This window comes from Acomys minous (assembly GCF_964271855.1).
Source record: "Acomys minous genome assembly, chromosome: 13".
Classification (NCBI taxonomy): domain Eukaryota; kingdom Metazoa; phylum Chordata; class Mammalia; order Rodentia; family Muridae; genus Acomys; species Acomys minous.
In genome coordinates, this window is record NC_140495.1 from 57,799,087 (window position 1) to 57,822,626 (window position 23,540).

Genomic DNA, 23,540 nt, shown 5'->3' on the forward strand with positions numbered 1-23,540 from the left:
TCAGCCCAGTCAGCAGTACCTGCAGAGGCTTTACTCCCAAAAATAAGTAATGAAATCAATTAATTATAAATAAATGACAGATAAGTGGAGTGTTTCCAGATAAAACCTGAGGAATGGCTGCTCTCTTTGGCATGCGGGGCTGACTCTTAACTTCCAGCATACAGAAGCCACAACATACACCTAATTCACACCAGAAGCACATGATAGCAAGATTTAACCATAATCCTGATGGTTTTTTCCCCCTTTAGGTTTGAAACTAAGAGAACCAAATTTCACATTGAAAAGAACGTTCAAAGTAGAGAACACAGGACAACTTGCAATACACATAGAAACCATTGAAATCAGTGGCTACGCCTGTGAAGGCTATGGCTTTAAAGTGGTGAACTGCCAAGAGTTTGCGCTAAGTGCCAGTGCCTCTAGAGACATCGTCATACTGTAAGTATGCTCTTCTCTGGCTCACTACGGTGACGAACTTTTCACTACTACTTATGCCACAGTCATTTCACCTCATTTCCAGACTTGAAAGTTAAGGCTCTTTACCAGGGGCCGCAGAGACAGCACATTGGTTAGGAGCACTGGGTGCTCTTCCAGAGGAGCTGGGTCTGATTCTTAGCACTCGCACAGTGGCCAGCCTTCTGTAACTCCAGTTCCTGGAGGAATCTGCCCTCTCCCGTGCCCTCTGCAGGACTAAATGTGGTGTACAGACATGCATGCAGGCAGGCAGACTACCCATACACATGAAAAAAAGGAAATACTTTTTTAAAGTATCACAAATGTATTCATTTTATTTTTCCCACTTCAGCTAAGTTTATTGCATATTTTTGTTTCTGACATTGTAAAACTTGTTCACAGATAACCTGAGAAACTGCTTTCTTTAGAAACTAGCTCCAGTGTTATTTCTAAGGCCATTGTAAAGCATAAGATGTCAATGTGACTTGGAGGTATCTCAGCCCCAGCGAGACACTGGGGCTCTCATGTGCCATTTTTCTGTGTGGTCTAAGATGTAAGCTTTACCCATAGTCAGGCTTTATGCCCTCAGGATGAGATGCAGCTACCTTAGTAATTGATAATGTATTATAAAGTGATAAATAAATTATTTCTGCCCTTGATTAAACAACAATTCTGTGACTTTCTGTGGCTGTTTGTTTAGCACTTTCATGTACATTGGCACATGCACACCGTAACACTTGCCACCTAAGTGTCCAGGGAGGAAGGAGGCAGGCACCATTCTTCAGGATGTGCACAGCTAACAAAAAAGAATCACACGTTACCATAAGCAGTATGCAGGAGGTGACAAAACAGCACTAGTGATGGGACTGGTTGTGTTGTGTTTTAACTAAGTCATTAAGAATAAAGCCTAAATTCAAGAATGAACGAACGATGGGGGAGCACGGACCTTACTGCTGTCCTTTGTCTTAGGTTCACTCCAGATTTCACAGCCTCCAGAGTTATTCGGGAACTGAAGTTTGTAACAGCCAGCGGTTCTGAGTTTGTGTTTGTATTGAATGCCTCCCTTCCTTACCACATGTTAGCAACCTGTGCAGAAGCCCTCCCCAGACCCAACTGGGAACTAGCGCTGTACATCATCATCTCAGGAGTAATGAGGTACAATGTGTTCCTTCCAGATTGATTTTGAGAGCCCACTGTGTGCCTGTCACTTTTCTCAGGGATGGGTACCCCAGCAAACAAAGCAGACACCCAGACTTGGTCAAGCTTGTATACTGGTGGGAAGAGTTACAACTGAACCATTACTGGTGGCATATACATATACAATAAAAAAGTCTTATTACCTTCAAAAGTTGTTTAATAAATGAAATCTATGCTGATTTTATGAAAAAGGAAGCACAAAATACCAGGTGGAGTTGCCTTGTATGGGCGTGTGTGACTGATATAATTAATTGTGTGACATAAATGTATAAAACAGAGTAGAAGTATTTTTGAAGCCCTTCGCATCATCTTTTTTTTTCCAGTTTATTTCTTTATGTATTTTAGAGAATCAAGTATATTTACACTTAAATTCATTTATAGCTACCTTATACATAAATCCCTATAGAAAAGAGAGTGGAACCTCCATCCAGGTCCTTGTGTAAGGAAAACGAGCCTGCAGGTGTCCTTCTGACACATTATTGTCTTCACACGAAGTTCCGTGTAAGGCTAGGCACTTCTGAAGTTGGTGTGCAGAGGCTGGAGGGACAGCCAGGAGTGTAGAGCACTGGTGCTCTTCCAGAGGACCTGGGTTCAATTCCCAGCACCTCCATGGGAGCTCACAACCACCTGTAGCTCCAATTCCAAGAGATCTGACCACTTCTTCTGGCCTCCGTTGGCACTGCATTCATGTAGTATGCCAACATACATGCAGCCTAAACATCCATACACATAACATGTATAAATAAGGAAATTTCAAAATAAAATTAGCATGTAAACTTTGCTTGATTTATAATTAGTTTTTTACATCGTATTTGTTATGATTAATAAAATATAAGAAAGTAAGAAGATAAGATGTAGGCACAATATTTTTAACCAATATATTTTACTACAAACTTATTAACTGAGCATACATCCCTTATAACCTAAGTTAAACAGTAGGAAAAGAGGATTAAAGAATAACAAAACCGTAAGGATATCGGTTCCAAGGAACAATTTTCCTGGCATAATCAGCAGGATTTTTTTTTTTTTTTTTTTTTTTTTTTTGCTGGAGTAACCAGAACCCGGAACCTCAGCAGGAGCCTGGAGCTCCGAAGCCTTCCCTCAAGCGAGTCTCTCTAGGAGCATCTCAAAGTGGAGCAATGAACAGCTAAAACTATCCCAAGTCTCTAAAAGCCCCGCCTCTAGTTCTGGGCTCATTTATATATCTCCTCCCAGAGTCTGTTCACGGGATCTTTTCAGCTGGCAACAATCAAGCTCCCACATGAGGTGCTTTGTCTTCTAGTGGATTCACCTCACCTGTTTTCACAAGACTGTTCTGATCCCACACTTGGGATCATAACAAAAACAGCTTTATCTCTCCTTCAATAAGATAATAAGATGCCAGGCAATAGATATTATATGAGGTTTATTAAATGAGCATAGGGAGAGAAGGAAAGGGGTGAGGGGTACCCCAGAGAGAGACAGACAGAGGAAGAATAAGAGGGAGAGTAGAGAGAGAGGATAAGGGGGTAGAGAGACTACAGGTAGGGTCTATTTTAAATGGCCCTGGAGGGCCACACCCCCGTGGCAGGTAAGCAGTGACATCACAAGTAGGCAGACTGAAGCAGAATCCTAACAGTATTGTAGTTATCAAAACAAAACAAAGCTGTGATAGCCAAATGTTATTCTTGTCTTGAGAAAGAATGCTGACTCCTCCCTCTGCCCACAGTGCACTATTTCTTCTGGTCATTGGAACAGCCTATTTGGAAGCTCAAGGAATTTGGGAGCCATTTCGAAGGCGACTGTCCTTTGAAGCGTCAAACCCACCCTTTGATGTGGGAAGGCCATTTGATCTCAGGAGAATCGTTGGTATTTCATCTGAAGGAAAGTATGTTCACACACTGAAACCCCACTTTCTAGTACACATAGACTTGGCCGATGTAATCATAAGAGACAAAACTTAACTTTACTTGAGATTTAAAGAAAAAGACTAGAGCCAGGTGAGGTGGCGCACACCTATAATACCAGCACTCAGGAGGCAGAGGCAGGTGGATTGATGTGAGTTCAAGACCAGCCTGGTCTATAAAGAGAGTCCAGGACAGCCAAGGCTACACAGGGAAACCCTGTTGGGGGCGGCCGGTGGGGATTCTGTATCTGGTGCTCAGTTACTGGGAACTTATATGAGATTTCTTATCAGGAACAAAATAGGCTTAGTCATTAGACCACTGACCTGATTTATGATTTTCAGAGGGAATAAACTGTAGACGGTTGTGGCACTTGCACGGTCCTACTGCACTTTCCTAGTTTCTCTTTGTGACGGATATACTGATGAATTTTTTTCGTAGTATTAGATTGGAAGTTGCTGCTTACTGATTTTCAATTGATCTATTTTTCAGCTTGAACACACTCGGCTGTGAACACAGTCATGGTAGGGGTTTCTATAGTAGCTCATCATCCCGGCCTGGCACAGGGAGTCACAGGCAGTGTGGCACAACCGTCCACCCACACAGCAGCCACAGCAGCAAAACCTCAGCTGACGTGGACAATGTCAGAAGCAAAAACAGTTCAAGTATGTCAAACAGGACTTCTGCACAAGCAGCCACCTCACAGTCTACAAGCAAAACAAGCGCCCTGGTCTTAGAGGGTCATACAGCAAGCAAGAAGTCCAAAGGGGCGAAGCAGGGCCAGCACAGCAGCCAGCACCATGGCCACAGCCCACTGGAACAGCACCCACAGCCTCCACCGCCAGTGCCTCAGCACCAGGAGCCACCACTGGAAAGGCTGTCTCCTGCCCCCCTCACACACTCTTCCCACCCTGAGCGAGCCAGCACCACACGGCACAGCTCAGAGGACTCCGACATCACCAGTCTCATAGAAGCCATGGATAAAGACTTTGACCACCATGACTCCCCACCCCTAGATGTGTTTACAGAACAGCCTCCTTCACCATTGTCAAAAAACAAAGGTAATCTGTCCTCCCCTTCCGAAAACAAGGCATGTGAGGGAGAAGGCGTGATCAAGGAGTGGTCAGGATCATAGTCAGTGTGAGCAGCTCCTGGAGCAGGTGTTCAGTAGCGCAGACCCATCTCCTGGGTAAAGCGGCAGCTTTTCTGTATCCCAGTGCAGACAGAAGGAACCACTTGTCATAAAGATAGAGCTGGATTCTTCACTTGCTTCTCCAAATCAGAAGCCTGTTGGATGGCACTTGCTGTTATCCTTTAATTGCCCATGATAACTGTGTTATGGTCATTGTTAAAAATGATTTTGGGGCTGGGTGGTGGTGGCACATGCCTTTAGTCCTTGCACTCGGGAAGTGAAGGCAAGGAGGATCTCTGAGTTCAAGACCAGCCTGGTCTACAGAGCGAGTTCTAGGACAGCCAGGGCTACACAGAGAAACTTTGTCTCAAAAAAACAAAAAGATTTTGAAAACAGGGCTAAAACCAAAACCATCTACCTCTTAAGTCCAGAATAGGCTTTCTAACTGCATGGTGACACATACCTGTAACTCTAGTACTGGTGAGGCAGATGAGCAAGGCTACACACTGATACCTCTTCTCTAAATAGGAAAAGGAGTGCAAAAGAAGCAAATGAGAAAATAATTGGTGAAACCAGGTGCCCAAAGAAGCTGGTCCGACAGTACAGGGACAGCAGAAAGTGACAGCTGTGCACACGTCATGGTCTTGTTGGCAAAAGAGTAAGGAATGTGCCAGATGTGTGGAACTAGTGGGTTAGGGAAGGAACCTCACAACAGAGATGTGAACACCAAGTGAAGGGATGGGACGTCCATGGCTCGTTATGGGTAACGAGACAGGAACGCCAGCGAGGTCTAACAGTGAGTGTGAGCACAAGGCTTCAGGTAACAGTGTGGGCATTAACAGGCTCTTGGATGCAGCCTTGGACACAAGATCCTGACATAAACGGATTAAAGCTTACTGACAGTGGCAAGGCCTCAGACTAGAGTCACCGGGGCTTGGGAATTCAGAACCTTGAAAGAAATGTGGCACACAGACCATATGATTCCCATGACAACAAGCAGGCTTTCATCAGTTAGACTGAGGTGGTGCCAACAAAAAAATCATCAGTACATTTCATTTCAAGCAAGTTAGGGGACAACAGCTTTGGGGAGTTTTTGGATTTCAGAGTTACAGATTAGGCACAGGAAACTGAAGGAGGAAAACTCCCATGAGTGTAGTGTGTGGCTCCCCGTGAAGACCTGGTACATGCTTGGGCTGCAGCAGGGCCAGGCCAGGCGTTTTGGTTGCTTTTCTGTTGCGGTGACAAAACACCATGACCAAGGCAATACTTACCTTATAAAAGGAAGCGTTTGATGCGGGGGCTCATGGTTCCAGAGCACAGGTCCTTGTTATCAGGACAGGGAGCTTGGCAACAGGCAGGCAGACATGGCACTGGAGCAGGAGCTCTTGAAGCAGCAATCACAAAGTAGATGGCTGAGATTGATGTGCACTTGTGAAACCTCCAAGCCCACTCCCAGTGACACACTAATCCTTTCCAAACAGTTCCACCAACAAGGGACCAACCAAGCATTCAAATACATGGGTCTGTGGGGACCATTTTTATTCAAACCAGCACACTCCACTCCCTGGCCCTACAGGTCTGTGGCCGTATCACAGTGCAAAATGCATTTAGCCCAACGTCCAAAGACCCCATAGTCTTTAAGTTTCAACACAATTCAGAAGCCCAAGTCTCTTGCAAGACTCAAGGCAATCTCCTAACTGTAACCCCTATAAAATCAAAATATAAACCATGAACTTGCAACATACATTGGCACAGAATATACATTACCTTTCCAGATAGTGAGAGACCTACCAAGGCAAACTAGCTTTATGTCCCATGTTAAAGGGCGTGCGCAGCTCTGCCCTTCCAGCTGTGCTGACGACAGCTCGCTTCCTTCTCTCCTGTCTGCAGCTCTCTTTAGCAGGCATCCTATGGCTCTGACATCTTGGCATCTTGGGGTCTAACGTTATAAGTCAGGCCTTACCTTTAGAGCTTCACACGGTGACTTCACTGGACCTCCATGCAGAGTCCCTTGTCACCCTCCTGGCCTCTGAAGCTCTCCATAACCACAAAAGAAGACCTTTTACTCTCACATCCTTCATGACTCTACAGCCAGAGACTCCCGGTCAAGGCTGTTGTGCTGCCTGTTTGGGATGGATCCTGTGATTCCTTGAAACACATTTGCATGACCTTTGACTTGTTGATTTGGGAGACCAGAAAATCCCTTAGACATTTTTCTCTAACAAACTAGCTAGGTAGAGCCACCACTTCCTTTATTCCTATATTATTTATTTTGTGCCAGGCCTTTAAACTTTTCTTTTCTTTTTTTTTTTTAAGCACAGGACTTGGCTCCAACATTAAATTTGCTGGTGCTCTTTTTCCTCAAATTGCTTTTTGTCTGTTTTGTTTCGTTTGCCCTTGCTCTTTTTCATTGTAGATCTGCTTAAGAGTGGTCACTAGTAACATGAAACAGAGTCAGTATTAGGCTGTCTTGAAATTCCCTCTGTCAACAGTCCCAAACTCTTCAACTTAGTCCCAGGCAGATTCTTAAGGCAAGGCCAAGAGCAGCCACATTTTATGCCAAAATATTACAAGAATGGCCTGTCCTGACACTGCACGGCCACTACCTTTGGAAGGGTGCTTTCTAAGTTCTCGCTAGCCCTCAAGTGATAGGCCAGGATTGGACCAGCCTTCGAGGCTCTGGTGCCAGGGTCTTACCTCCAAGTGATGCCCAGAGAAGCTCACTGCATGCTTCTCCACTGAGATTCCATCTCCCAACACACTTCATTTGGGTGACTTTTTTAAAAGTTCTGTTACCTTCTGGCAGGTATTTTCAGGCCACTTTGCCTGATCTACTGAGTCCATACAAACATATTTGTCAAACTGTGCGTGTAAGAAGTATGTAGTCCACTGCATATCAGCTGTGCCTTAAGAAAAGTAACTTTTTAAACAGCCTCCTCACAAAGACAAACTGGATGGACAGCTTTAACTCAAGGAAAACGTAGAGAGAGGCATCCAGTCGCTCCCTACAAAACTAGAATAGCTTGTGTTTGGAGCTGTTTAGATCCAGCTTGTTTTTGTCTTTACTCTGATTTTTCATTGCCAGGGAAAGGAAAACCTCTTCAACAGCGCAAGGCCAAACCTCCAAAGAAGCAGGAAGACAAGGAGAAGAGGGGAAAGGGAAAGCCACAGGAGGAGGAGCTGAAAGACACTCTGGCTGATGACGACAGTTCCTCCACCACCACAGAGACCTCCAACCCCGACACAGAGCCACTCCTCAGGGAGGTACGTGGGTACTCACAGTGGGACCTCAGACTGCCTAGCTCAGTACAAACCATTGTCGCATGTTCTGTGTCAGTCATACTAAGCATGCATCCTCAGTGTGTTCTGGCATGCCTGGCCCTTCCCCCTGCAGAAACCAGCCCAGATCTGGTATCAGGTGACTTCATTCCCCCTGGAGAGGAGCATTTGGAAATACTAGAGTGTTCGGAAAAGTTAGGAAGCGGCTGGATTAGTAATCACACTGCTCCATGAAGCTGTTCCTGGCTTTAAACATCACAGAGGGGAAGAACCAAACTCGTTCAGTTGTGCAGTCACGCCAGACACACACGGCTTCAGTAATGGCTCTGCAAGAGGCAGTAGGGCCAAGGTGCCATTAGGGGTACCTGGAACCGGAGCCCAGCCTAGGATACAACAACATGTGGAGAACGTTGTCTGATTTAACATTCAGGCTACTACTCAGAACACCTGCACAGCTGTGCACATACCGTGTAGTGTGAGTTGTAATGCTGTGCAGAAGGGCTGGCTCTCACTCTCCTTTGGCATGTTTTTGTTTGTTTGGTTTTTTTTTTTTTTAGGTGAGTATATTCAGATTTAAGATGGCCGATGGCCATGCAACTTAACACTGTGGACCATAATCTGGTTTCCATCTCATGGCCTAAGCAACCAGCTCATGAGCAGGCCCAGCCATGTCTGCTGGGTGCTCTAGTGTTTCATATATGTGTCCTCCTGTCCCCTTTGCATTTCCTTGCAGTTAGCCTAGTGCTCCGTCTACTTCCATTTAGTTTATAACTTGTGCTGGAGCACTGGACTTGGGTCCCATTTCAGCAAATAACCAGAGCAGCAGTCACTCGGCACTCACCCTGTGGAGTTCCAGCATGATCAGCAGAAGACTGGCAGCATTTAGAAAGCATTCCCTGCCTGCCTTTCCAGCTTCTTACCTGATCCCTTCCAGGCACCTCTCTGGCTGACTCAGCCCCCGTGTTCTCTGTACTACCACAGCATCCCCTCCTCTTGCTCTCGTCTGCTGTCCCCACATCTTGTGCACCATTTGCTTCCTTTCTGACATGGCTGAGAGCTCACTCTTCCAAGACCCTCCTCGCCTGACAGTCGTCCCTCAGACGGGCTTTACTCCCACAGCCCAGCACTCTTGTGCAGAGGCCATGGCACTGTGTTTGACTGGCGTCGGTGTGTGGGCTCATGGCACCCTTACTCTACCAACTCTTTGACCAAATGTAAATTGAACACCTAAGTGCCAGGCACTTGGATCGCAGGGCTGGAGAGAAGGCCTTGCCTTTCTTAGGGAGCTCGTGGGCTGTTAAAGGCTCCAAGATAGCTCTTGTTCTATGCCTTCCTGAGAGATCATGGATTCAGAAAGTACAGGAATGATTCTAAACAGTCTCCAAAGGCATAGGGAGGAAGGAGGGCCGCATGACTGAGCACTGAAACCACCACTACCACTGTTTACTTACTTTCAGCAGCCAAATAAACTGGCCTGCTAAGTTCAGGCTGCCTGCTAATACACTGAGGCTGGACAGAGGGTGGGTTCTTTCTCCACACTTGACCTCACACCCATGGCTGACCACTGTGTGGTGATGAGCCAGGTTGGTTTCGTACACCCCCACTACGTACATAGCTGTCCAGGCAGCATCAGTATCTTTGAGTGGATTTACAGCCTGAGTCAGCTCCTGAGCTCATGTGTGGAGACCTTACCATGTCACACTACTCTAAAAATGCTCATTGCATGCTTTCTAATCTGCCCTGTTTCGTAGCATGGGCTTAACAGTGCGGCTTAGATTGCCTGCCCAGGCAAGGCTGCACAGTCAAGTCGGGCTCTGCATGGCCAGGGAACATTTTTACAGCACAGGCCACATTGCTGTCATGACTCCTCCTAGCTGCCTCGCTGCCTGGCACTGAAGTGATAGATAGCCCACCCTCCTGGTGGGACGTGAATGTAAAACTAAATGACCTTTATAATTCAGACTAATCAGAGTATGGTTACACTAAGTTAAAAACAGCAACAATATTGACAGAGTTACAACAGATTTCAAGGAATCTGTGTCCCCACCATGTGGGGACAGGCATGGTGCTGTACCATCCCAGCCTTTAGATAGCCAGGACATGCGAACCTTGAGTTCAAGGCCAAGCCTGGTCTATACAGGAAGTTTCAGGCCAGCAAGGAGCTATGCAGCAAGGCTCTGCCTCAAAGGGCAGGTTGTCATTTCTATATATCTGACATACATAGCTGTCACCTTGAGTTTTATGTCTCCATCTCACATGAGACCATTTCAGTCATCTTACTAATCTCTCTGAGCAAACACATCTGCATCTTCACAGGATACAGAGAAGCACAAGGGGCGACAAGCCGCGCCAGAGAAACATGAAAACGAACTGTCGCAGGCAAAGCAGAAAAGCAAAAAGCTTCTAAATGTTAAGAAAGAAATCCCAACAGATGTGAAAGGCAGGTGAGTGTCGTGGGGTTGCTGTCTGGAGCCAGACATCGTCTTTAGTCACTTCTTTAAGGGGTTTGGGCACCTCCATGGCCTCACCCTTCCCTGCCCCCTAGAAAGGTTTCAGGGGAGGTAGCAGGCCAGGAAGCGGGGCTTAATCCTGAGGCTTCTGCTGAGCGGGGGAGCCGCACAGCTGGCTTAGCCTACTCTAGCTTGATATTTTGTTTTCCTGTGTTTCCATAACCAACTGCAGAAAACAGGTGCTCTGAATCCATTGTATGGCGTGCTCAGCTTGGGCCTGAGGACCTTACACACTGGTCTCAGTGACCACCCTGTGCCCCAGACAGGGCCATGCAGTGTGTGAGGCATGAACAAAGACAGGCTGGTATCTGAACCTCTCTCACCCTTGTAGATGAAATCATTTCAAGTCAGTTGGCTGTTGTCCATTTTATTTAAAAGCTTTTAACTTTTTTTTTTTCTTTCTGGAGACCATCTGGCTTAATTTAGGAATGTTGAATTAGGAAAATGAAATAGTCTGGCACCTTTTTTTTTTTAAGCCAATTAATTTTAAAGTGGCAAAGTTAAGCTTTGTAAAATAGACCCACATGCACACACACAGTTACAGACACTCACCTAAAAATAGCCCGCACAGCCTCCAGCAGGGGCTGGATGTCTGTGTCTTAGGAGTCTTCTGCCATTTTTAGAATGTGGGATTTTAAAATAACCCTGTCAGCCATAAGTAGGAGGAAAACAGAGGATTGTGCAACTTTGTGGTATTTGTAGTCTTGCCCATAAACGGTGGTGTGGAGTTTTTGTTTGTTTTGGTTTTGTTCCAGTTTGTTATACTACTTAAAACTTTACTTATCTTGGCTAACAGAGACCCTTTAGTTATCTCTTTAACTAATTTCAGAAATATTTATGGAGCCTGGCATGCTAGCACACACCTTTAACCCCCACAGCCCTTGGGAGCAGAGACAGGCAGTTTCTGTGAGTTGGAGGCTAGCCTGGTCTACATAGTTCCAGGACAGCCAGAACTACATAGTGAGACCCTGTCTTCAAAAAGGAAAAGAAAAAGATGGAAACTTTTGTGAAATATACAAAAAACATGTCCTTTGAGCCCACTACCTTATAAATTCTATATGGGTTTCTTTAAAATGTGTGTGCTCCTAGCCAGTGGACGGGACATTCTCCACAGTTGAGTAGAGAGCAGGGACTGACTCAGACGTGAACTCTGGTGCCCAATGTTTGACCACTTCCCCGTGGTGGGGAGTCTGAGTGGCTCTCAGAGAAAGAATAGGCAGGCTACCAAGATGAGACTTGATAGCCTATGATCATATAGTGGGGGAGGAGGTCCCCCTCAGTCACATAGGGGAGGGGAATAGGGTGAAAGCCGGAGGGAGGGAGGAACAGGAGGATACAAGGGATAGGGTAACAATTTAGATGTAATCTGAATAAATTAATTAAATAAACAAGCAAAAATGTGTGTGCCCTTGCATGAAGCCACAATATGCCTTCTACCAGGAGTAGGAGAGCGTGAGTGGGGGCCGCTGGGTCTGAGAAGCTGGGACTGTTCTGACGTTTGAACTTTGCTGTGAATGAGTACAGTGGTTTACTGTTGACCTAGAACCTAGCAGAAATTGGCAGCACCCTGGAAGTGAGAACGTGGAGTGAGAGGGACACATAAAGGACTTGAAGGCCAGAGTCGGGTGGGGTCTAAGGGGTGTGCTGATGGGGAACGAGGAGTGTCCTCAGGAAACTGAGAGGCACAGCTCAAAAGCGACCTGCTGGGTGTGGTGGGGCATTTTGGAATTTAGCTACTCAAAGGCTAAAGAGATCAAAATCTCAAAGGCTAGCCTGAGCTGCACAGCAGTTTCACAGCCAGCCTTGACAGCTTAGTAGGCCTCTTGTCTCACAATAAAGAAAACATTGTAAATGTTGCCCAGTGTTAGAGAACTTGACTAGCATATACAAGCCTAGATTTAGTGCCCCGCGCTGGGAAAGGAGAAGATACAGTAAAATTTGCACAAACAAAAAGCAAGCCACCAGCTCTCCTGCCCCTAGCACCCAACACTGATGATTCTCCCGCAGGGCCCACTGCCCAGCTATGGCCAGCCCTCCCCGCTCCAAGCCCTGACTGACCTTGGTGGGCATCAGAGAAACTGCTTTGTGAAGAACACCTTGTCCCCCCAAGGCAGTACTGCTAATGCTACATTACTTATTCTGATGCCTAGTTCTACAGGGGCAAAACGCGGCTCCCACTCATGGCAGAATTTCTGTTGGAAAATGCATTCAGGAGTCCCACTGTGGCGCAAGTTCCAGAAAGGCTCCCTCTCAGCACAGCTTCCTTTGCTGGCTCCATGCAGCAAGATCATGCACACATTGTCTGAAGCAGGCACTACACTCAGAGCAGCAGAGGTCAGACTCTCAAGTGTACACACACGTACATACACACACTCACACACATATACACACGCACACACATAAACACAGAATGGTTAGAGCTCAGAGTCCAGGTTTAGAGCTCGGCAGGTAATGCCTTAGGAAACCCTGTCCGTAAGCCGTGCAGCTGAACTTTGGGATAATTATGTTCTTTACATCCTTTTTGTCTTTCAGTTCCTTCGAACTACCATATACTCCCTCACTGGAAAATAAACAGCGTAGAAATCTCCCAACCAAGATTCCTCTTCCAACTACACTGCCAAGTGGATCCAAATCACGAAGTTCCCAGAAAACAAAAGGTATTGTCTTGTGGATGACAGGTGTGTGCATGGCTGCTGGGCCTGGCTGGCAGTCTGTGGCTGCTCCTTGTGCTCTGAAGCCACGGCCATGTTGAGAGCTCACGAAGCAGACTCGGCAGAGAAGCCCTCCTCCAGCAGCTCCCCTTTCTGAATTCTGTGCAGGGACAAGTAAGCTACTGGAGAACAGGCCAGCTGCCCTCTCGAAATTCCTCCCCAGCAGTCAAGAACTGGGCAATACCAGCAGCTCAGAGGGGGAAAAGGACTCTCCTCCCCCAGAGTGGGACGCGGTGCCGGTTCACAAGCCCAGCAGCTGTAAGTACGGCATAGAAGCCACTGTGTCCCGTGGGCTGCCCCCGCTGCAGGTGCTGCCTGCGGGATGCCAATGTTATTTCCAGAAGAGACTTGTGGGTGGCCCACTGTAGCCAAGTTCAGCTAGCCAGCAAGTGCCCAGTCATCTGGCCAGGGACAAGGAACACTGTTGGAGGTTGGGGTACTTACACCAGAGAGAATAGTAGAGGATTCGTGGTAGGGCTCCTGCTCTGGGGAGCTGGTGTGTCAAGTCACCTGACTCTGACTGGAGAGTGACCATGCAAAGGTGCTTTGCTTTCTAAGAGCACTGCCCAGAACCCTTCAGGTGGCTCCCACTTAGAGGGCAGTGGCTCTGTGAAGATGCCGCTACCTCCAGCTTTCTTTACACAGCTGTGTAGAGGTTCCTCACGCCTTTCTTGACCTTGTCTCAGATGGGCTAAGCTACTCTGCTGAACTTAGATGGAGGTTCTCAACCTTTCAGCCTGACGTGGGAGACCAAGGCACCACGTGGTTCTCGGCCTGTGAGTCGCAAGCCCTTTGTAGGTTGAACAACACTTGCACAGAGGCCGCTAAGACTACCCTGCATATCACATGCTTGCATTCTGATTCATACTTAATTTTTTGGTTGGGGTCTCCACTGCATCAGGAAGGTTGAGAACCACTGTGCCGAGAGCATGGCCGGGCTGGGGGGTCAGACTGCCCCAGCTCACACCGTGTCAGAGTGGCCTTGCAGTGGCGGCTTTGTACCAAAGAGGAAATGAGGAGCAAAGGTACAGTCGGTTGAGCAGTGAAGGTGGTTAACATGGCCCTGTGTACCTGAAGCACCAAGTCAGCCAAGGGGGAAGAAGGTGGCACTGAGGGGAGGTGCTCGCCAAGCACGCTGCCTTTACCTTTGCCCTTGTGTGCATGAGTCAGACAAAAGTGCTTCGTGGAGTCTGGTGCCACAGTGTGCCACCAGATTGGCTGCCCCTTTTTGAAGGTGGTAAGGCATACTTAACAAGTACGGTCGTTCAGGAGGTCTTGAGCCACTGCACATACATGTTAGAAGGAGGATTTCCCCCTGAGTCCCCCAGAGGCCTCGGATTACACTGGGGAAGCAGAATCATGGTTTCCAAGTCCAGTTTCATAAGGGCTCTTCCGGTAAATGAAGCTCTTTGCTGTAACTGAACAAGTTCTCAGAACTGGACACCACAGAAGAGGGGAGCCAGCCTCCTAGACACTGACCCAGGCCAGCAGTTGGCCACGAGGAAAGGGCAGTGGGCTCCCCCGCCATGGGGTTTCACGTGCATGCCTCAGAAGGGGAGCAGAGGGAGAAGCGGGATGGCGGCTGCAGCTTCTGCCAAGTCCTTCTCAGGCCAGAGGAAGGCCTGCCAGCCAGGCCCACATCTGACGCCTGTCAGTGCTTTTCTAGTTAGAGAATGCCTGGTCTGCTCCCACCACCAGCCCACGGGAAAGCTCTGCCAGGGCTGTGCTGTGTCCAGTGTGCACAGAGGAAGCCACTGAGTGTCAGTTCACACCGACATTGTCCCTTTTAGACCCCTCCACTGTCTTAGCTCCTCATTTTCCTACTCCCTTTGATCTTCCATCTTACGTAGGTCCCACCTTCTAAATCCATTAGGAGGACACAAATTAGCAGCTAAATTTTTGTCTTGGGTTTGTTCCACTAAGACTTGAGTCGGGGCAATGCCTTACTCACAGGGACTGTACCCCCTAATGAGGTCAGTATCCATTCGGCGGCCCTTAGCTGGGGCTCTGTCTGGTTGGGTTTCTATTGCTGTGATGAAACACCACGCAAAGGGCTTATTCAGCTTGCGCTTACCATCACAGTCTGACCTCAAAGGAAGTCAGGCCAGGAACTCAGGCAAGGTAAGAACCGAGGCAGGGCCATGGAGGAGTGCAGCTTGATTTCATAGCACCCCAACCACAGTGAGCTGGGCACTGCCACGTGCATCATGTGCTCGCCCCTAGGCCACTCTGGGTGGGAAGGGGCACTTTCTCAATTGAGGTTCCCTTTTCTCTAGCTTGTGTTGTTGACATAAAGCTAGCCAGCACAGACCTTGTACCAAGAAAGTTCTTGATGGCTGAAAAGGCAGAAAGTGCAAAGGAAAAGCTAGTGCCTCCTGGGGAGAGTGGCACCCGAAGCCAGAGGTTCTCTAAGTGCTCAAAACAGTGTGAATTTTGGCCTCGCCTCCTCTCTGGCTTCAAGCCTTGTCCCCGAAGACCTATTCTGACTGTGTCAAGTGCATCTGCACACAGAGCCTTCCAGGACAGCAGGGGGTGCTAGGAGCTCTTCTGCCACTATCACAAGATGCCTACCATAAACAACCCTGCAGGGAAGCTGTCTGGGCTCCTGGTGGCAGAGCCAGCCCACAGCAGTCCATCCCAACTGGCTCTGTGGCCTTTTTGTCTGTGGCAAAGCAGAAGACCTGAGGGAAGGGTGTGGCAGAGAGAAGAGGGTCACACCCCAGCTTCCTCATAGCCTGCTCAGCTGCTAAGCCACAGACAGGACTCACAAGCCACTCGTCTCTGAACACTGTTGGAGCAAGCCTTCAACACACCAACCTTCGGGTATGGTTCCTGCACAGACTGTACCAGAGCATGGCCTGCTCCCAGTATTTGATCTTTTCACCAGGGGCAGGCCAGAGAAGGGACCACACAAGAAGTGAGCGGGGAAGGGTCTGAGCATTTGTACAGAAAGTCACATTCAACATGAGTGTGTTGGATAAGCGTAGTGTGCTCTGGAGACATCCAAGAAGCTTTCACAAGCACAGCATTTGTGATGTGCACTCGGCCTCAGCAGCAGCTGAGCAGCTACAGAGAGGCCACCTTTGTTGTCAAGAGTGAGGGTAAGCAGGCTGCAGACTAAGACAGTAATAAGGGCCTCAGTGGCACTGAGGGGCAGAGAAAGGAGGTGGTGATCCTGACCATGGAATGGGGGATGGCTGACTTCAGGAGAAAGGGACTTAGCACTGCTGTCACTGGGGCCCTGACATGACCCTGAGGGTGAGAGAGCAGCCAACCTTGAGCTGCTGCCAGACAGCACAAGCAGAGACGTGAGGTGAGTACAGAGCCGACCAGCTCCAGAGCAGGGTGGACTGGGAGGAAGCTAGTGAGTAGTGAGTGTGTCGTGCAGGGCTGGGCAGAGGCTTCTCATGAGCCATTATTAGGAGCAGTGCTCAGGTGCACATAGTAGGTGTAGGATGGTAGGTTACCTGTTGTTACTTCCTTTTCCAGTTTGAGTGCAGACATGTCATCAAAATATTCTTGTGAAGTTTTTAAAGCAGCCATGTAGATGTTTACAGGCCCAGGAGTATACCGAGAGCCTCAGCCTTATAAAGCGTGGGCCACACACCCACACCTTCAGAGAACTAAGGCTACACAAAGAATCTTGTTTGACCATTTAGCCTGTGTATTTATCTCCTGCAAGTTTAACCCTGGACCCTCGGGTGCCCAGGCAGTGGCTTCAGCTGCTCATGGGGATGGGAGTGAAGAGGGCAAGTGCCCTGTCCTGCATTTATGGAACAAGTGCTTGTATTCCCCGAAAGCCCAAAGGCACGGACAGATGCGAACTTCCCCTTGCTCTTTAGAACCTTTAAGTGGTTTTCTTTATAGAAACACTTGAATTTCACATCAAAAATAACTGATTTAGAAGAGTCCAGATCAGAATGTGATGTTAATGGGCCTCTTGTTCATTTCCAGCTACTGATAGTCTGTACAAACTGTCTCTGCAAACACTCAGTGCAGACATTTTCCTAAAACAACGCCAGAGTTCGCCCACCCCAGCCTCTCCATCTCTGCCTACTGCTCCCTGCCCCTTCACGCCCCGTGGCAGCTACAGCAGCATCGTCAACAGCTCCGGCAGGTAGGCCAGCTCACCCCTGACCTTACTTAGCAGCACACACCTGGTCCTGTTGTACCTGACCCATTGTCATCATTCAGTCCTCTACCTGGGGTCAGCTCTTCTGTGTCAGAGGCACCTGAGCGCAGCAGTGGCCTTGTGCTGCCCACCAACAAGTCTGTTAGCACATTCTAGAACTGTGTTCTCATCCAAGAACCAGGCAGGCATCACAGTGACTGAATGCTTGGCCTAAAGGATAGAGCAATGCAGCGCACATACAGGCATATGACCTCAGAGCCCTGTGGCTTGGGAGCTAGAAGGTCTGTCACTGTTGTGAGGTGCTGTATAGGTGACATATGCTCAGGCAGGTGGCCTCCAGCTATGCCAACACTGTCTCAGTACCACCTAGGCTCCTTCCATGGATGTCAGTAGAGACAGTGACCAACGGAGGAGTGGGGCCTTACTTACCTGGGGCCTCACTGTTTGTCACCATGTGTAGGGAAAGGAGGCCTGATGGATGGACATATCCTGTCAGTGTCACTAGTTGGCTGATATTCTGTCAAGTGTCTTTGCTAAGTGGCCTTTATCCAATTCTTCAAAATGTGATCTCTACTTTTTCCCAGTCTCTCTAAATTGTGATACCCACCTTGGTCTCTTTCATAGCTTTTCTAGAAATCCCTCATTTTCCATGTGCTTGAGCTGTCTTGGGCCCCAGAACATTTTCACAGGGCTTAGCTATGCTCTGAGCTATCTTGGGTAGTCACCCCCAGGTCTGGAGCAACAGAGCCCCACCCCCACCCCAAGACAGGTGCCTGACACTCCTCCACTGTGGGCACCAGAGTGAGGGAGTATTGTCTTTCCTTTGCTCAAGTGACACAAAAGCAAAGCAGCCAAGCGGAAGCAAGAGCAAGCTGACAAAAGCAGCCTCTCTCCCGGGCAAGAACGGCAACCCCACGTTTGCTGCAGTCGCCGCAGGCTATGACAAGAGCCCAGGTGAGTGGCCTGCTCCCACACCTGGACAGTGGGCGTGGTGCGTGGGCCTTGCCCACCTTTGCCTCGCACTGACTCAGAATCGTTGTTGCAGGCGGGAATGGCTTTACTAAGATTTCTTCAAACAAGTCAGACTTTTCCAGCAGCCTTGGCATTTCACACATTCCTGTTGACAGCGATGGCTCAGACAGGTATGTGGCGCACCATCCTCTATCAGAGGCTGAGGCCTCAGTGGAAGCAGCCCTCCTTGGGAAGCTGTGTGACAGGCCGGTTCACTAACCTCCTCCATGTTGTGTATCCCTGTGACATTCAGCTCGGGTCTATGGAGTCCTGTCAGCAACCCAGGCAGCCCTGACTTCACCCCCCTCAATTCGTTCTCGGCCTTTGGAAATTCTTTTAATCTAACAGGTGGTAAGTATTTAACCCTATGTCTATAAGTAGGGACCTTGTAGACAGGAAAAGCCTTTGACATGTTAGTGACACTTGGTAGAGGAGACATGGCTGCCGTCTGAGTAGGGTGTATCTTTTCCACTTGCATCAGCAGCTGATAGGTTCCGTGCAGGGCTGGGGGTGGGGGAGCAGGTTGTGCTTCTGCCATCATGGAGGGCTTCTGGGAACCCAGCGTGCAACCCAGCGACCATGTGCAAGTCCTCCCTGAGACCCCTGCCGGCCGCAGCAGGACACAGCACCACAAAGAGCATGCCAGCTGGTGTGAGTCTGCCTGAACCACAAGGTCAGTGTTGGACAGCTGCATCCTGGTGTCCTTTACTGATGACCGAGTTAAATGTAGATTGTTGCCAAGTTCTTGGGAACGTCAAGACACGCTCGAATGTGGCGGAGCTGAAAGGCATGATACGTCAGCTGGAGTGCATGGCACTGAGGTGTGTCACGGAGTGACTCTCGTCCCCGTGATTGCAGGAAGACTTGACCCACAGTCTTGTATTTCAGCAGTTTTCAGCAAACTGTCGCGGTCCTGCAGCCAGTCCTCCCAGAGAAGCTGGAATGAGTTCAGCAGTGGCCCCTCCTACCTGTGGGACTCTCCAGCGACAGACCCCAGCCCTTCCTGGCCAGCCAGCTCAAGTTCACCAACCCACACAGCCACCGTGAGTGCTTAGCCCCCATCCTTCTCCTTACCAGCAGTGCTGTCACGTGGACTGTGCTGACAGTCACAAACAGCAGAGACACCGTGACTAGGGAGGGCTGTGTGGTCAGGGGTTACGCTGCTATGCCTCAGGTTCTGTCCGGTGCCCACTGTGCTCCTCAGGACACAGTGAGAAAACTGAGCAGCTGTGGTTCAGGCCCTGGCTTCCCTCCTTGCAGGTCTGTCATATGAAGCCTTGGCCACAGATGTGACTGGCCATCTGAGGCTCAAGGGGTAGTCCCACCTGTCCCACAGCAAGCTGGGAAGTTGCACTTCTCTCGGCTTCTGTAGATTTGCCTCTGCTCTAAATTTTCTGCAGAGATCCTGCAAAAGGTTCTCTTGCCAAGAAAAATAATGGATTCATCCTTCATAAAACAGCAGCAGAAAAATGTGGTCTGACTGCCCTGCCTCAGGGAACCATGTCACACGTGCATGGTATATGAGAGGTGACATTTAGACAGCTTCATAGGGTGGCTGCTGAAGAGCCCAAAGCCTGTCTTGGTAACGATCAGACCTCGTTTCCGTAGTGCATGGCCATTCTTTAAAGCGGGCTAGCAAATGCTCTACATGCATCAGGAGTCAGGAAGTCCTGGGCCTTTGCAAGGCACTTTTCTGCACCACTTGTTTAGCCTTGCATCTTTTTTTGTTTGTTTGTTTGTTTGTTTTTTGTTTCTCTGTGTATCCTTGGCTGTCCTGGACTTGCTTTGTAGACCAGGCTGGCCTCGAACTCAAGCAATCCACCTGCCTCTGCCTCTCAAGTGCTGGGATTAACCACGGCACCCGGCTAGCCTTGCATCTTGACACAAGTTAGCATAGCCAGGATCCATGCAGATGCCTCTGCCCCAGGGAGACCCGTGCACAAAAAGCAGGCTCGTTACAGTATCAGAATACCTGCTCAGACCCTGCCATGGCTAAATCTATGGAATATTCTTTAAAAATAAATAAAATCGGGAGAAGTCTGTGGGCCGCTGTCTTATGTATGGTAGAAGCATTCCGCTGCCTGCCAGGCTCACTCAGTGTGGGGTGTGTTTGTTTGTCGTAGTCCATCCTTGGCAATACCAGTGGCCTGTGGTCCACCACTCCATTCAGCAGCTCCATCTGGTCCAGCAACCTCAGCAGCACCCTTCCCTTCTCCACTCCAACAAACGCGCTGTCGAGCATCGGCCTCATGGGCACGGAAACCACCACCGCCCACGCTCCTTCCGCCTCTGCTCCAGCTGACGACTTGGGACAGACCTACAATCCCTGGCGAATATGGAGCCCCACAATCGGAAGGAGAAGCTCTGACCCTTGGTCTAATTCGCATTTCCCTCATGAGAATTAAATTAAGCAGAAACCAAAATTGGGGGCCTCGTCTAGATCATGATCCGCCAGTTCCCACGACGCCTTCGACGGCCCTGACTGCTGCGCTCCCCTTCCTCCCAGCAGGGCAGGCTTCTTCCACTCGCTTCTCTCACATCTTTCTTGCAATTATGATACTCTGAGATTTGCTGTTGTGCTTGTAGACAAAAGTCTGGCTAGACTCAGCCCAAACGACTCGACCTGTCCATCTGGGATCTTGACTTCCCGTCCCCACCTGTCCCTCCTGCTTCTTCATCTGTAAGAACACAAATTTGGCATTACAGTTAAGGGAGTAATTTGAGTTGATTGACAAGACAAGTCCTGGCATGTGACAATTTTACTAAATTACCAAGTTTGGTTTTTAATAATTTCACAATATTATGCGCCAAGATCTAATTTTAAAAATGTCTGAGGACTTTGTGCTGAAAATACAGAGTATTTTTTTAAAGTAAGGCTATCTTGGTTTACAAGCAGATTACAGAATGTAAGCCCATGTAAGAACAGTGGCTGAACGTAAGCATCCAGTGGAGACCCACGCATTGCTGGGCTGTTTGTACTTGAGGTATGTACCATTTGTATACCTGGGTTTATTTTAAAGATAAACTGAAATGCACATAGCCAAGTCTTGACATTACAAGATTGTGTATTTCTTAAAATACAACTTTGTGTTGTACTTTGAAATAAATGATGCTTTTTTCAAAAGCCTCGAATTGTTCTGTTCTGCTTTTTTACACAAGATGCATTTCACACCATGGTGGACCGTGGTGTCATTGTGTGGCCCTCTGGAGTTGATAGGTAGAGTTACCTGGTTTCACAGGGCTACAGCTGTGGGCTCCTAAAATTCCCCTGGTGGTCAGAGCATCCCTGATAGGAAATGGCCGGGAAGCCTGTTTGGATTCACCCAGGAAGAGTGCTTGTTCCACCTCTGACCTAAACAGAACTGCTGACATCTCCTGACCGTTCGCTGTGTGGCATGTGCCTGACACCTTGGCTGTCTGCATTTTACACTCAGCTTCTGAGAGGCTGTGAAGTTGCCCACTGAAGGGTCAGTGATGGCCGAGAGCCCACGGGAGGCCCAGCCCAGGTCCACTCACAGTCAGCCTTCTCAAAAGAGGGCCTCAGCCTGCTGACTGCTGCGTTTGTGACCAACTCTCATGACACAGGAGTCTGATGACAGGAAACCCTGTGGCTAGAGGGAATCCGAAAAGAAGCAGGGGCTTGGAGTGGCTGGGTGGGTAAAACTCTGGAGCTGAGTTCAAACCCTAGGATTCCCATAACCCATAACCCGCATGAAGGCAGGTGTGGCGCCCACCTGGAGTTCCTGTGCTGGGAGGCAGGACAACCCCGGGCCTGGCTGCTAGTTGCACAAGCTGGTGGGCGAGTTCCAGGCTCTGAGAAACCTGCCTTAGCAAATAAAGTGGACTGTGAAGATGTCCGCCATATCTCCACGGACCCCTACACGCACGTGTTTACCACAAGAGAAGCGGCTGTAAGGGAGAAGCTGGGCACAGAAGGGCCTTAGATGCCTGCAGGAATCCCAGCGTTGCATTCCCGTACCAGGGAGCAGCTGACTCAGGGAAGGTGGAGGGGGCACTTAGAAGAAGAAAACCTTTACCACTTTTTAGCCACGGAATCCGGCTGGATGGAAGGTAGCTCCCCGTGAAGCTGAGGGATGGGACCACGTGAACGCAGAGAAGGCAGCAGCAGGTCCGAGTGCCGGCACAAGCCGTCTGGAAACTCCTCAGAGCCAACTGTGGAAAACTCAGTCTAGATGGCAAAGAAGAGAGGCTTGCACACGCCTAAGACACTTTTCCTTTTTAACAAACTCTGCTAAGTCTATGAACATTCAGTCTCCAGCTTCTCCAGAAAGACCCACTGTCTACATGGAAGCAAGTAGCGGCACACGTCACGTCACTCTGACTTCTAATTTCCCTGGAGGCCCTTCCTGCTCCCCCTGTGCATTTATCTATATTTCCCAGATCTTACAAACAGCTTTGGCTACGTGACAGCTGCTGAGCAAGTGTTGAGGCCAGTTCCGCAGTGAAGAAACCGAAGCGCCCGCCGATGGGCAGTGCCGTGCATATGAACCACCTTGTGTGGTTTCAAATCTAGCCTTCCCTGCTTTCCATGTAAGTCACTGGGACCAGCCGGGCCGCTCTGAGTTACCACTTAGGGGCAGCAGCTTCCTGTGCAGCTGGAGCTGGGATGTGGAGCTAGCTCCCAGCCTCGCAGCCCTGCTGGTTAGCAGGGTCTTCTTGTGCACTAGCAAACTGAGGGTGAGTGTCAAGTACACAGGTTGCACCAAGGAAAAAATTTAAGAGTTCTGCACACACAAACCAAGAGCTGGAGGGACGGGAGCTCACTGCTCTTACAGAGGCTCCCTTGACCCACATTAACTCCGCCTCCAAGGATCCAGCCACTTCCTTTGGCATCTGCAGCCATACACACATGCACATGCAACCGCGCGCGCACACACACACACACACACCAGCAAAGCTCCGCCGTGTTTTGGGTACAGCGGGGATCCTAACTTGCTTGCTTGTAAGAAATCCCCCGGGGCTGCCAAATTATCTGGTACGTACCCACTTCAGCCATGACATGTTCCTGGTCCAGCGAGAGGAACCGTACACTTGTAGAGGGGAAGCCAAGGCAGCTGTTGCCACGTATTTCCAACAGCACTTACCCAAGCAGGGCAGGTGTGTCGCCCACAAGCGAGCAAGCTGAGAGCTGGATTTTTGAGGTGGAAGAGCAAGGAATATCAGACAGGAGACCCGGGACACCAGTATATTAAGAGGCAAAATATCGAAGCAGCA

General features: G+C 49.0%; 1 protein-coding gene and 1 long non-coding RNA gene across 3 annotated transcripts in view; one reads left to right on the forward strand and one right to left on the reverse strand.

Moving 5' to 3' along the window:
* The window catches only part of TMEM131 (transmembrane protein 131), a 148,402-nt gene extending 126,973 nt beyond the window's left edge, over window positions 1–21,429 (forward strand). The window contains exons 28-41 of one of the 2 annotated variants that reach the window (XM_084754429.1): window positions 249–435; window positions 1,420–1,605; window positions 3,356–3,514; window positions 4,023–4,591; window positions 7,748–7,926; window positions 10,258–10,385; window positions 12,984–13,108; window positions 13,271–13,420; window positions 17,117–17,279; window positions 18,127–18,248; window positions 18,340–18,436; window positions 18,559–18,656; window positions 19,197–19,348; window positions 20,429–21,429. In XM_084754429.1, the coding sequence (XP_084610555.1) occupies window positions 249–435; window positions 1,420–1,605; window positions 3,356–3,514; window positions 4,023–4,591; window positions 7,748–7,926; window positions 10,258–10,385; window positions 12,984–13,108; window positions 13,271–13,420; window positions 17,117–17,279; window positions 18,127–18,248; window positions 18,340–18,436; window positions 18,559–18,656; window positions 19,197–19,348; window positions 20,429–20,710 (2,597 nt within the window). In that variant the 3' untranslated portion in view covers window positions 20,711–21,429. Of the gene's footprint in view, window positions 1–248; window positions 436–1,419; window positions 1,606–3,355; window positions 3,515–4,022; window positions 4,592–7,747; window positions 7,927–10,257; window positions 10,386–12,983; window positions 13,109–13,270; window positions 13,421–17,116; window positions 17,280–18,126; window positions 18,249–18,339; window positions 18,437–18,558; window positions 18,657–19,193; window positions 19,349–20,428 lie in introns of both variants that reach the window. The other variant, XM_084754428.1, reaches the window with a different exon arrangement.
* The window catches only part of LOC311581893, a 5,453-nt gene continuing 2,785 nt past the window's right edge, over window positions 20,873–23,540 (reverse strand). Inside the window, exons 1-2 of the long non-coding RNA XR_014773917.1 lie at window positions 22,343–23,540; window positions 20,873–22,127 (exon numbers count right to left, since the gene is read on the reverse strand). The exon at window positions 22,343–23,540 is cut by the window's right edge and continues 2,785 nt beyond it. This is a non-coding gene — a long non-coding RNA (uncharacterized lncRNA). The remainder of the gene's footprint in view (window positions 22,128–22,342) is intronic.